Source organism: Malania oleifera, chromosome 3 (genome assembly GCF_029873635.1).
Source record: "Malania oleifera isolate guangnan ecotype guangnan chromosome 3, ASM2987363v1, whole genome shotgun sequence".
NCBI lineage: Eukaryota > Viridiplantae > Streptophyta > Magnoliopsida > Santalales > Ximeniaceae > Malania > Malania oleifera.
The window spans coordinates 24402421-24416541 of NC_080419.1; the positions used below are offsets into that span (position 1 = coordinate 24402421).

General features: G+C 35.5%; 2 protein-coding genes across 3 annotated transcripts in view; both read left to right on the plus strand.

Moving 5' to 3' along the window:
* The first annotated feature begins 1103 nt into the window (after nt 1–1103).
* On the plus strand, nt 1104–5779 carry LOC131151855 (uncharacterized). Its single transcript, XM_058103304.1, has 3 exons — nt 1104–1512; nt 1670–1760; nt 5333–5779. The coding sequence occupies exons 1-3, from the start codon at nt 1443–1445 to the stop codon at nt 5466–5468; spliced, it is 297 nt and encodes a 98-aa protein (XP_057959287.1). The 5' UTR covers nt 1104–1442; the 3' UTR covers nt 5469–5779.
* Nucleotides 5780–7937: 2158 nt separating this feature from the next.
* The window catches only part of LOC131151856 (protein pleiotropic regulatory locus 1), a 29516-nt gene continuing 23332 nt past the window's right edge, over nt 7938–14121 (plus strand). The window contains exons 1-5 of one of the 2 annotated variants that reach the window (XM_058103306.1): nt 7938–8287; nt 8448–8472; nt 8656–8776; nt 11356–11437; nt 11785–11847. In XM_058103306.1, coding sequence (XP_057959289.1) covers nt 8154–8287; nt 8448–8472; nt 8656–8776; nt 11356–11437; nt 11785–11847 — 425 coding nt within the window. In that variant the 5' untranslated portion in view covers nt 7938–8153. The remainder of the gene's footprint in view (nt 8288–8447; nt 8473–8655; nt 8777–11355; nt 11438–11784; nt 11848–14121) is intronic. The other variant, XM_058103305.1, reaches the window with a different exon arrangement.

A 14121-nucleotide genomic window follows, 5' to 3' on the forward strand; every position in this document is an offset into this window, starting at 1 on the left:
TGGCTTACCGATCTCCTCTGAAAATCAATTCAAGAACAATACAAGAAAATCCCTTTTCGCACCTGCGAAGAACCCTAAGCTTCTTCCTATCTTCTTCCCTGATTTCCTTGAAAGAAACCCTCCTAAGACCTAGATCTGTGCTTACCTTCCCCCGACCCGTGCGTGAACCTCTGCTGGAGGCTAGAGATCCCCAACGCCGAACCACCCTCCTCCTATCGTCTCCCTCTCTTGTACACTGCGGCTGAAGGATCTCTCTCGGCTGGCGACGACTCTCTTTCGGGTTGCAGGTCCTCTCTCGCAGGTGAAGGCACTCCTCTCAGTTCTAAAATGGAAGGAAGTCTCGGCTACACTGAATCTGTTCTGAAGCTGTCAAAATAGAAATTAAAACCCTCCCGCCCCCTGTTGTTTTTTTTTTTTTTTTCATTTACAATTAATTATAGATAAATAACATCAATGCCCCCCCATTAAAAAAGTGTAAAAAACAGCCGTTGGATCTCTCTCAAAATGGACAACCTGGATTCTTTTTTTTTTTTCAAGCTTGACACTCCAACAAATATAATATAAAATTTTAAAAATAAAAAATAAAGAAAGAGTAAAAAATTACGCATTATGACTATTGTTCAGAATTATGATTTCTTTAAAAAGATGATTATATTAATAGTGAGTATTACTTTTGACCATTTTAGCTTTGTCAATTTTCCTATTATTTTTTTTGGTTCAAAGATATTAACCGCTTATGAAATTTGACAAAAAAGACAATGATCTCACTTGAAATTTGTCAAAAAGACACGACACAAATCTTTCATTAGATTTTACAAGAGATAATTTTTTTTTTTTATAAAAAATTTGTATTTTTTTTACGAAATCTTAAGAAAGACATAAGATATTTTTAAAATCTCGGGAAAAGACTGTAATATTTTTGAAATCACATAAAAGATTTTTGATGATAAGTAAAATTTATGTATAAATTATTTTGAATAATGAGTTTCACATAATCAATATTTGGAGTGATTTTATTAAGCGTTGAGGCGTCGTTGAAAAGATCGCTCGGAGGACTATTGGGCTTGTGGTATTTGTTGGTTAAAATGGATCTAGGCCCAATGGGCCCAGCTCGTCCCCGCGCCGTCCAGAGTCCAGACCTTTGCAGGTTCCTTCTTCATCGCTCGTTATACGTGGCTTCACGCCCACCATTTCTTTCCCTCCGCCACCTCCGATGACTCCTATGGCTTTTCTGTGAAAGTAAAGCACACCAAACACGCTGCCAATTCACGAGACCCGTCTGCCGTTTCTGACCGGGTGGGGCCTCGTATGGACCCGGGCGGGGCGGACCTCGTCGGGTCGCGCAATAAAGCATAAGCATCCCCCCACCTCACGCCTCTGGTGCTCGTCCGTTCATCACGAACAGAGCCAAGAACAGACTTAAAGAAAAAAGTAAGTTGAAAATGGCGGAAGCGAAGAGCTCTATGGAGTCCGTGAGGGAATGGATCGTGGATCACAAGCTCCGAGCCGTTGGTATTATGCCTCATAGTTGAATATGATTTTCCATTTTAAAAAATAATTGTTTTTAACCTTTCTTTTTGAAGTTTTGATTTTTTTATCAACTTCATGAGATTTGTTTATGTACTTTGAGGGGGAATTTTGATTTGTTTTTGATTGGTTGATAATGAAGGGTGTCTTTGGCTGAGCGGTGTAGTGGGTTCGATTGCGTACAATTGGTCCCAACCCAGCATGAAAACCAGCGTCAAGATCATTCACGCCAGGTACAGTTTACCCTTTTATGTTTATCTGTGTAGGGCGTTCTTTCGTTTTCGCGGTTTTTATTTTTTGTTTTCTGGGGTTCTGTTTGGTTGCCGAGAAAACCCAGGAAGAAAAATGCAAGCAGTTTGAAAGTTCTTTGTTCTTCGTCGTAACGTTACACCATATGAAAGCGGGAAATCAACCAATTCAACTAACTTTACAGCGCATCTCTTGGGCGTTGTTTGGCTGGAATATATATATATATATGTAGAATTTTCTGTATTTTGGAAGCAAATTTTGAATTGCCTTTAGATCAATCTAAACAAAGGAACAACAAAAGCATAAGCGAATAGAAAAGGAAGAAGAAAAGTAGTGTTTGGTGTTTTCTTGTGGGGAGAATGCAAAACCGTCCACTTCTCTGTAAATCAACGAGGAGATTATATGATCAAACCTATAGATTAACAAATAACAAAAAACAACACAAGGCAAATGCCAAGATTCATGTGGTATGGTGTTGAAAGCTTATATCCATTGAGGGAGAAGAGAACTTTCACTATGAATGAAATGGATGTGTAGAGAAGATCATAATTACTGTTCAAACCCTAACTCCGGATATGCCTGACCTCACCTCCCCAAGATGGAGACAGTGAAAAGTTTTTTTTGGGGGGGGGGGGGGTGTGAGTACAAAACGGGCTGTAGGATTAGATCGAGTCTTTACCGTATCTGCTGGCACCCACAGAAACCTTTTGGTAGCAGCGCACATAGTCAGTTGGGCCCTTTTCCTTGACAGGCTCTGCCTCCTCACCTAAGGCCTTTGTATGTGGGTTTGAGGAAAGGGATTCTGAACATACTTGACAGGAAGCAAAGTACATCCAATCGCAATTATGCAGAGACAGACTTTTTATGGGTAAAAGTCTTCAATGTGGAATGGACGGAATAAATGTGGGTCTAGCTCATTGGGCTTACATATCCTCCAGTTTGAATTTTGATCAAAGGTATTGTAAGATGGTGATTGATGCTAGAAGGAGTTGATTTCATAATTGTATCATAGGTTCCCTTTTTCAATTGTCCCAACCTCCAAAGTGCCTGAACAGTTAGCATGATTACCAAAATGAAGATTGGAACATCATGTTGATAGATTGTAGAGGGATGTCGAATTGTTGATGCTATTGCTTGATTAGCTAAGTAAATGAATATGCTGAACAACTCTTGAGTTGATGTTTATTTAATAGGGTTGTTTGTTGCTCTAAAGTTGTAGATCCTTCTCTGAATCCATGCTATTTACTTGCAGGATTTTCCCATAAGAACTGCCTGATATCTATTTGTCTTGAAACCTGTTGAAATTGATTCTTAAACCCATGTCTTATTAGAATAAGGGTTCTTCTTAAGATTCGTGTTTGTTACATGCAGCAAGCGAGCAACTAATGATTTTTTTTCGTCTTGAAAGTCTGTGATGTCAAGAGGAAATGTGGTGTAATTGTTTCCATTATAGAAATTCTTTAAATATATTATAAATGATTGGTTTTTGGACATATTCCTCATCAAACCCAGTTAATCAAACTTCGGAAGCATACTTTGCAGTAAGCTCATGTGACCTAAATAAAGCTGAAGCCATGATGGTGTTTTATGTTAATTTTGCCTATAATCCTATTCTTAGTTAGGTGTTATGATATATTAATCAAAATGTTAAGCATATGTATGCAGGATATTGGGCATGCTTAGGCAGAATGTTGTTAGTGATGATGAAATTGGTTATATGAAGACTTGCTTGAATAGTCAATTGTCTTGCAGTTGAGGATCATGGCTTTAATTCCTTAGGTTCAGTTTTTTTTCTTCAAAAAAAAAAAAAAATTTATACATAGATTATGGATTTTGGCTGTTTTCAATTGAATGGCAATTCATGGACATTGGTGCATGGTTATTGGTAATGTGTGTATGTACATGGTTATTGATAATATGCGTGTCTTTGGTGTGTTTGTATTTGTGTTTGCTTTCTTTCTTTTATTGATATATTTTTATTACTTATTTATTTTTTGCTTAAGTTTTCCCAATGTAGGATATAGTGTCATATGCTAGTCACAATATAAATTATTCAAGATAGCAACTTCAGATAGAAGAAATGATTTTTAGATTCTTGGACATTTGCTACCAGTTCAGGCCAGTAGTGCCTGCCACAATCCAGGATCTGCCTTCAATTATCTGGATCTCCAATCCCATATCACTGCACTCTAATCATTTAACACCATCAAATTGAAGGATTTCTTACATTTTTTGAAACTCTGGCAATTTATAATGTAAATTGGATAATAACCAACCAGATGATTTCATACTACCTGATATGACATGAACCTGAAAAACATTTAAATGTTTGTAGCTTGAGCTTGAGTTACTTGGCAAGATTTATAATACATTTTTCTTGTCGCGTGGTAGTAACATGGTACAAATATATTAAAAGACAGATATCGTATTATGATGGCATATTATTAGATGAGGGTCCCACCATGACTCATTTAATTTTGAAGTGTGGGCTCCTTTTTTGTCCATACACTTGAATATTTGCAAGTGCATGAATGAAATGGTAGAAATTGTTGGGGTGCCATGGCTAAAAATAGATAATGGAATCCACCCAGTTGTTTATGGATATTCAAGATTTCTAGAGAAGTAGCAATTTTAATAAATTATGCTTTGTTTGCAGTTGGTTTTGCCTTGAAAATATTGTCGATAGTTGTTACTGGGAATCTGTTATTTCATTTTCCATAATAATATTCTTAAATAATTATGGGAAAATTTTGTTTCCTGGAAAAGTTGTACTGTTATAATATTCTAAATACATTATATGTTAGTCTTCTATAATCAGGTTTGGTCACATGGGTTGGCTTTGAATTTTAAACTATGGGTTGTTTTGGGTGCCTAATCCAACTTACTGGTCAAGGGACAGGATTAACAAATGGACGACAGCCCAGCCTAGCACACCAAAATTGAGTCTTAAAAAAAATGTAAAAGCCTTCTTCTAGTTCTGTTTTGAAATTAGTAAAACCACCCCCAACGACTTTAGAATGAAGAATTCTGCAGAAATAGATTGTCTAAAATCATCTGAACATTTTAGACACTATTTCCATTTAAATATGTAAAACTATAATTTTTTGTTTCTGTCACGCCCTCGTATGTTTCATATATGTAATTGGCATTTGGAGTGTGGGTACCTATTTTTGGGGGGTTGTGTTGTAATGTTTTACTTCGATGTCATGAGACTTGAGCCTTCTTTGTGATCCTTTTATTCTTCTTCTACTTGTTTGTATTTCATGGAGAGAATGAAATATTGTAACCAATTATTGGGCAGTGCTTTTAGATCTACCCAGTGCTCTTGCTCCGACTGCCTTTGTTTGAGGATTAGTTGGTGAAATTGCAGGAATTCAATTCCAATTAGGCTGTTGCCCTTGCCCTTTTTTGTTCTTTGCAAGAGTATCTATGATCGGGGTTATGGTATGGTGTGTAATGATTCGATATAAATAATAGTTCATAGCTGCAGCTTCTCCTAATTTCCATTGGCCATGGTGAATGAATGTAACAGGCTGTTTCCTCTCTGTTAATCCAGGTTGCATGCGCAGGCCCTTACACTTGCAGCATTAGCTGGAGCTGCAGTTGTTGAGTACTACGACCACAGGACTGGAGCGAAGGCAGATCGATATGCAAAGTTCCTCAATTTAGACGAATATTCACGCAAAGATTGAAGGCAGGTCCTTACAGAGAAATGCATGAATGAAATTAATCTCCATTCATTTTCATCTCTTACTATTGTCCCGGCCGATGAGCAATTTCGGTTACCTTTTGACATAATTGAATCGATATATAATAGGAATTAAAGTTGGGCTGTTGTTCAGCTGTGTATTGCTTATTAAGCAACCAGAGCTGTGTGTTTTGTTTTATTACTATGACACTTGTATTGTGCTTCCCTTGCCTTTGGGACAATGGATTTCGTAGATTAAATTTGGTTTCATGCTTATTCAAATAAAAATAATAGTAATAATGATGTTTATTATTATATAAGAATATGATATATATATATATATATATATATATTTGAATTTTTTTAAAGGTGTGCTTTGGTTTCTGATAACTATATTTGTTGTTTTTTTAACCAAATGGTCATTAGAAAATAAATATTTTCCATAGATTTTTAATTTTGCATTAAAAGCTTAACCAAACAGGCCCTTGATTGGTTATTATGAAGTAGAATGATTTTTAAATAAAATGAAGACAGCTGAGGACCTATTGAGTAGTGAGTTGGGAAATATAGATTAATTTTTTATTTTGAAAAATTTCAAAATGCTACTATATTACATTTTTTAATATTTGTTTAAAAATGTTAAAATAATTTAAAAACTTTTCTATATGGTCATTTTTTCAACTTTTAACTTCTTTTTGAAATTTTTCTATAGTTGTAGATTTTAGACGTTTAAAAGCTAAAAATATTTTTTTTCTCAACAAATTATTCAATTCCATAATTATATAATGAATGCTTTTTATATTTTACTCGTAGAACCAAAAACTTATATGTGCGAGCACCAACTTTGAAGTAAAAACTTAATTTGCCTCTTGTGGTTTTAGAAAGAAAAAAAATAAGTTATAAAAATCACTTGATTAGCTCCAATATATGCAATAACAAAAAGAAAAAGAAGAAATTTGGGAACTCTTGTTAAATTTTGAATGGTTTTTACAATGCTTGAATTAGTATGAGATTAGGCGGACAAGAAGGTAAGAGCAAATGAGAGTGAGTGAGAATATTTGAATCCCTTTCGAGGATGAGGGGGGAATTATTGTGTTGTTGTTTATCTTATGAGGACATTGGATGGCAAACCTTGATTTGTTGCCCTTTAGTCACTCAAAATCCACCCTCATGACTATCGTCACGAAAAATCAATGTTCCTTTAGTCACCGATCATATCCCTTATGCTCTGATAAGGAGAAAAAATATTTTTCACCTTCTCAAACTACATGACCAATTTCTACAAGTTGATTCACAATTGCATATATTCGGTATGACATGTCCTCTTCATGCTAGTCTAACGTGGTTTGATATTATAAATCATTCTTGATCACGTAGTCAGCATGTGGTTAACCAACTAGTTCATAGGAAGGTGATATTGGTTATATTGTTAGCGCATGGCTAACCTGACTTGCCCTTGTAAGTAATCATAGTTACATAGCTGACACTCAATAAGCCTAGTCCATTACCTCTTAAAAGAAACTCTTGATCATGTAAGGAGCAAGTAGGTCACTTAACATGTCTACTTATGGGAAGATGCTCCCAATTACACTGTTAGTATGTGCTTGACTTGTGCTTCTCTTGGAGCTACTTGTAATAACACAATAAATAAACATGTGGTTGATTTGACTTGCAAATACACACACACACACACACACACACACACACATATATATATATATATATATATATGAAGGCAGCAAAGAATAACAACAATAAAATCCATATTTATAGCGATTTATGGGTGTTGTAATAGGTCAAAATGAAGAGAAACTTTGAGCTAAAAAAATGTCAATTTACATCTACAAAAGTGTTTTTCTAAGATTTTTGTTTAAATTTGTCATACTCCACGTCTGGAAGCATGAATTTCGGACCTTAAAATTTAATTTAAACAAATTTTAATATAATTTTATACTATATCTTATTCAAATCTAATACAAAATCTAAATCCAAACCTACCCCAAACATAGGGATAAAAGTATTTGAGTTATTATATATAGTATTTTTTTGTTTCTCTCTAATTTTGAGAAAAAAGTAACTCTAATTTTTCTATTTTATCCTCCCTATTCTTTATGCATTTTATATGAACAAAAGAAGTGAAGGATACTTAAAATAGAAAAAGAATATTTGATTGTTTATAAAACTTAGGTCATAATGTCTATCTTATATGATGATTAACACATGCTACTTATATCTTGATGCATTGTTTAATTATAACAAATAGTTTTATTTCAACAACAAAAAAAAGTCAATTAATATTTATCTCAATTTTAATATATTTTTTAAATAAAATAATATTTTTAAAAAATTTTCCCAATGGAATTTTTATATTTAAAAAATAATTATTTAAGAATTATTATTAAGTGACATATTTTTGTAGTTATTTTTTAAAAATTAGAAATAATAATAATAAAAAAAATTAAGCTGCATTCCTAAAAATACACTCGGCGGTGGTTTGTTCTGCAACAGCGATACGGCGTCGGTTCGAGGTCTCAAGAATCGCGAACCCTCGGTCTCTCTCGCGAGTCTCGCAGATGTTCTCTCTTTCTCCGTCCCGGTCTCCGTCCGTCTCTCAGTAACAGTACATCGGAGATCTAAAACCCTCAGTTTACCGGCGAACATAGCGAACCGTGCGTGGGAAGGAGAAGCAATGCCGGGCGCAACCATGGAAATGGAGCCGGTCGAGCCCCAATCGCTGAAGAAGCTCAGCCTCAAATCCTTGAAGCGAGCTCTCGACCTGTTCTCCCCGGTCCACGGCCACCTCGCCCCTCCTGATGCTGATAGGTATCTATTGCTTTCTCCCTCCCTTGTTTGCTGCCTTTCCTTGCAAGCCTAGCGTTTTTTGTTCACTTTACCGTCTTCTACCAACTCCTGTTTTAATTTATAACTGACAAGTTGAGCATGTCTAATTATTGAAGAAATTTTTTTCTGGGTTTTGGTGCAGTAAGAAGATTCGAATGAGCCATAAGGTCTGTTATCTGTCTTTCTATTTATCAATTCAAAAACAAATTTGCAGTTCATTCTTAGACTTTAGATAGGCCAGTTTTTGAGAATAAATGTCATCTTTATATTAGAACAATAATGGTTTCAGTACTTTGAGCTTGCAATTTGTGCAACATGATCATACTGGGAGCTTATTTTGATATCTACAGATGCATTTTGAATATGGAGGCATAAAAAGTGGAACAGATCAGCCTTCTACCCAAGCCAATACTGTTCCACCGGATCAAGGTCAACAAGCATCGGGTCCTTCCACCACCCTCGCTCTGCCAGGTATTTTTCTTTTACTATTCTAGTAAATTGGTTAGGAAATTTATAGTATGAGCTTGGTGGTGGTTGCCAGGTCTTGCGGTACTAAGTTATGATTTATGAAGTCAACAGTAATTGTGCGGCTTAATTTTGGGTAAAGGGACAGAGTACACAGATCCTTGTTCCGCCCCCTTAAATTTAATGCTCATGCTCATGCTCCCTCTTCATCCCCATTTTTTTCTCACATAAATTGTTTAGTAGTTAAGCTTCATCAATCATGCACATAAGTTGCTAGCTCTGCCCCCGTGGGTTCCAAATGTTGTCAGCTTATTGTTAGAAGAGCAGTAGCACCCTACAGTGTGCAAGGGTGCTTGATAGTTGGATATTTGGATCTTGGGTAGACTGCCTTAAAGTAGCTCTTCCTTTATTTGAATGGATAGTGTGAATGTTCACTTTGCAGTTAGTTATTTTTATCATGAGAACGAAAAATGATGGAAGATAAATACATTTAGGGAAGGTGGGAGGGTCAAATTGTTGCTTACTTCCGTTCACTTGGTCATTATGGTGCAATTAGTGCTTTAATTGGATAGAAAAAGAAGTTTATTGAGAAAGAAGAAGAGATTACAGAAGCAGGTGAACAAGATGCCATTCAACAACGAAGAAAAAAAATCAGAACTTCCATCCCTTGCATGTCAATTAAAGAAAGATCCCAAAACACCCCTAAAGCTAAAGCTCCAACAGAAGCAAAAAATCCACTTTATGGCACGAGGCAGTGAGGCCACAACAAGAAGGAAGGTGTTACTTGAAGCTTAAAAAATTCTACCTTTCCTTTCCTTCCATAGAATTTAAGGTATTGGAAAGCTGGCAGGTTGCCCCAGCACATTACATTTCTCAACATTATATAGAGAGCTCACAAATGCTTCACCCTTGTAAAATCACCCAGATTATAAGGACTCATCAACATCTGTCCAAAAACTGTAAAAAGCTTATGCAAAAGCTCCATGGCCACTTGAATGAAGAAGCAAGTGTTCATTTGTCTGGCTAGAAGCTAAGCACATTGCACAAATATATGCTCTTATATTCTTGTTAGGCATCCTTTTTTGCAAGTTGCAACAAACCATTAATCTTAATCCTATTAAGAACCAAGGTGTGGGTGAATGCCTTAATTTTATTGAGGTATTCTTAACCTTCAACATTGCTTTCTTGAAGGAGTGGAAGAAGAAGAGGAAGATGGGGTATTTCAACAACTACAATGGGGATTTGCAAGAAAGAATACCAGGATTATCCCCTTTCCAAATTTTAACATCACGTTATGAAAGGATGAATAAAATGGCTAAAGAACTTGAGTCAAGCTAACAGGTTCATCCACTTCTGTATTATTGTGACTTAAAAGAAAGAAAAGAATAGAAGAAAATCCCATGAAAGCGAGTTACCCTCCATAGAACAAAGGATGCAATTGGAGAATTTTATTAATGCATGTACGTCTATAAAGATGGGGAAGTAATGCAGGAAAAGAGCTTCGTTGATGACAAGAGTAAAGTTTCAATTGACTTTTTTTCTTTTTCTTTTTTTGGGGTCAATTTTCTGGTAATTTTTTTTGCTTAAATTTGCAGCTCATTTATCTCGCTTTTCATTGTATTAGTTTAGTGTATATAATTTCTAACATGTTTACTCTTTCAAATATGTGAATAAAAAAGGGAAAATCTGAAAAATAAATTTATATCAGTTTTAGGAATCAAGATATTAAAGTTACTACTCGCATGATTTTAAACGAAGACTGCAGGATGTAAAAGTTGAACTTTGATATGTGTGTAAGGTGGACTCTATAGTTGTCATATAATAATTAATTACCCATGAGTATACTTGACCACCTCGGTAGTCATCTAATTAGATTCTGATCTAGGAATGTCATTGCTTAGATCCTCTAGATAAGTTTGCTGGTGGAACTGTAGAAGTTGCATCTTTGGTGATGTGCAAGCATTTTAAGTTATCTGAATTTCTTCTAGAATTGTTATTTTACGGGAATTTTTTGTGGGACAATCTTTCTTTTGTTCTTCTTGATGTGCAATTTTTTTGTATTTTTTTTATTTGAAAATTGTTTTAAAGAGGTGAGAAATATTATGACTCTGTAAGGTCTTGTTCTCTTACAAAATTGTAAGAGCATTTCAGTTTATGTTTAGTCATCGATTAAACCTGACTGAAACAATGTATGGATTTTTATCTAACTAGTTATGCGGCAACTGTGCTGTGTTCATATTTATAACAAATGTTGCTACACCGAGCATCCACACATGAAAGAGTGCTGAAGAATATAGACCTGTTAACATAGTTGGTAGTCTTATGATTCGCAATTCAATTCGTACGAATCGTATCAATTCCTACCAAATCAGTTTGAATCCTAATAATGAATCTAAAAAGGCTGTTAATTCTATTTTATTATTTTTTAATCCATAGATTTTTATCTTCCTTTTGAGAAAAAATAGAAGATCAGGAATGCTTAAAATGTTGCCTTAATGAGATAACATTGGTTTCACTGTTACAGTTTTGCGAGGTTAACATGCATAAAATTCTGTGCGCAATATTTTGTTTTTGTTATTGTAAAGGTACAGAAGATTCCAGGGATCCTCTGGTGGGAGGGGCTCAAAATGCTTTAGTTGTTGGTCCATCTGTGCAACCAAAGGGACTGTATGTGTACTCTTCCTTTGCCCCCTTTCTTTATTTCCTTATCTGATTACTGTTCTTCAGACAGTCTGTTTTCACTCATATTTGCATTTTGCCTACACTAGCTTTTGGTATCTTGCTTGTGTCCCAATGTATCGAATTCTTTGACTTTCCCCACTTGCATTTGGGTACATTCAGATTTAAGCCCAAAGGATCCTACTAGGGATTTTCCTGAAGAGACAAGTGGTTTAATATTGAATTGCGTTACTACCCAGAGGCTTATAGATTCCTATACATGTATTTGGCTGTGTGTGACTGGTTTTATTTTTTTATTTTTTGAACTGAATTTGTGCCATTATAATGTTTCTCAGAAATGATGGCGGCCTTGCTGGTAAAAGTGGTGCTTTGGTTTCTGCTTCCGGGTCATCGGAAAGGTATTAGCTTTATCTTTTTTGTGGTTTTTCTTAAACACTTGAAATATATGCAAAACAAGCAAGTCTTTAGCATTCTAACATTGCATTTCTCTTGATACTAAATTTTGTATTTATTAGAATTTAAACTTGCTTGAATTTGTTATTTTTGTTCCTTGGTTCTTTGGGGCTTATGAAGATGTTTGATGCAATGGAAAGCACAAACAAACATAAAAGAAGTTTTATCTTGTGAACATCTTCCATAGATGTTGTTATGTTACAAGAGTCTAAGCTAGTGGTGGTGGATGGTTTTCTTGTTGGGAGCATTTGGGACTCCACATTTAAAGATTGCATTTTGGTTAGTTTCTTCTGTTCCTCAGGGTGCATTGTAATTATTTGGGATACTAGATTCGCTTGTAAGTTGGATGTATCTGCTCTTTTATATGTTAAGGGTAAGGGACGGTGGTGGTTTTCCTCGGGTTATGGATCCAAATGTCCTCGGTTAAGGATATTTGGGGTATTTTTATAGGAGGAGTTAGTTGTGGTATATGGCTTTTACAACTTTGCTATCCTCATTGGTGTCTAAGAGGAGATTTCAATGTTACTAGGTCCATTAATGCTAGAATTACCCTTAGCATGAGGGGTGTTGACACCATAATCCATCTAGAGTGCCGAAAAAAGGGAAAGGGCAGTCCCAAATGAGCAGTTTTTTGGGAAAAGGGAAAAATAATGAATCACATGACATGGAGTCGCCACCTTACTTTTTTTAAAAAAACACAGGGAAAATAAAGAAAAACCTTGAAAAGGTCTACAAAAATTAGATTTTGAGTTTGGGAGTGCATTTGTGCATAGGGAAGGTAATTAGCCAACCATCTCAGTGATGATCAACCTTTCAATACCCCTATCGGCACCTATTCGAGGAATGGTTACTGCACTTGTGTGTGTGTGTCTAAAAAAAAAAAGACATTTTGTGAAATCTTTACGGAGGATTGAACCCCACGGAGGCTCCACTACTCATCCTTTTTGAAAACTGGTTGAAAATTCATTTAGGAAGAGAAAGAAGGAAGAAAGAAAGTGTTTTGGGCTGGAACTACCTCTTCGAGATAAGCTGCCTGTGTACATGAGGCCCGGGATCAAGCCAATGTAGTTGAGAAAAAAAAAAAATTGGGTTTGGATATTTTGAAATGAATTCCCCCCAGGAAGGGTTGTTGCTTTGAAAGAAGAAAACAAGAGATTCAATTTTTAGAAAAAATGAGGGGAATTCGGGTTTTTTGAGTCAGGGTGGCCAACCCGAAAACGGGTTTTGAAAAATTGGGAAACGGTGCCTAATTTAAAAAGAGAGATGACCTTATTTCGAAAAACAATTCGGGAAAACTCAGTTTGGGAGAATCCAAAAGACTTTCAAGGTTGAGAAAACATTTTGGGATGAAATCCAATCCTGGGAAATAATAACCGGGATTTATTTTCATGAATGAGGCAAAATCGATAATGATTTTTGAAAGAGGATTTCGTGAGGCCCATGCGGGGAAATTAATCTCACAGGGGTCACTTCCTCAAAGATGATTTTTTTTTAATAAAAAAAATATGGGACCTAATTTTTTTTAAAAAAATTTCAAGATCAAGGAAATGAGTTTGGCCTTTTCTTAGGGAGGCTTTTGTGGGGCCCATGCAGGGAAATTAATCCTACGAAGGCCCCATTACTTCCTTAAAAAATAGTTCCTTTTGAAAAGGGTGTATATTTTTATAAATCACAACTTGGGAGAAAATGAGTTCAAATTTTTTTTTAAAGAGGTTTTTGTGGGGTTCATGCGGGGAAATTAATTTTACGAGGGTCCTATTACTTAAACAAACACTTTTTGAATCCAACCATCCTAATTTCGATATCCATATATTAATAAGAAGAGGTGACTTCATCTTACATTAGAAGAAAACCCTTGATTTTTGAAAAAATGCAAATTTCTTTAAAGCTATTGTTAGAGGTTATATATTTCTTTTAGTATTATTATTATTGAGTATGTTAGTAAGGGTAAGGCTGCATACACTGTGACGATCCTCCCCTTACCCTTGCAAAGCAGGGAGCCTTATGGCCTAGGGATGCCCTTTAGTATGTTGGCATGTTAATTTGTGAGAGTTGCGTGGTATTGTCATTAGAATGTATTTAAATTTGTATTATAAATAGAAGGAGAGACCTATCTTCAAGTTAGGTCGTTCATTAATCAAATCTTAACATGGAATCAGAGCATGATGCTATCTAAACCATATTTCCCTCAGCTGTTGCTGGAAAACGCCATTCCCGCG

What these genes read in the sequence shown, in the direction of transcription:
- LOC131151855 (XM_058103304.1), top strand. Translation starts at nt 1,443, where the DNA reads ATGGCGGAAGCGAAGAGCTCTATGGAGTCCGTGAGGGAATGGATCGTG. An exon ending in TCACAAGCTCCGAGCCGTTG is followed by an intron (nt 1,513 to 1,669) that starts GTATTATGCCTC and finishes TTGATAATGAAG; the next exon opens with GGTGTCTTTGGCTGAGCGGT. An exon ending in GTCAAGATCATTCACGCCAG is followed by an intron (nt 1,761 to 5,332) that starts GTACAGTTTACC and finishes CTGTTAATCCAG; the next exon opens with GTTGCATGCGCAGGCCCTTA.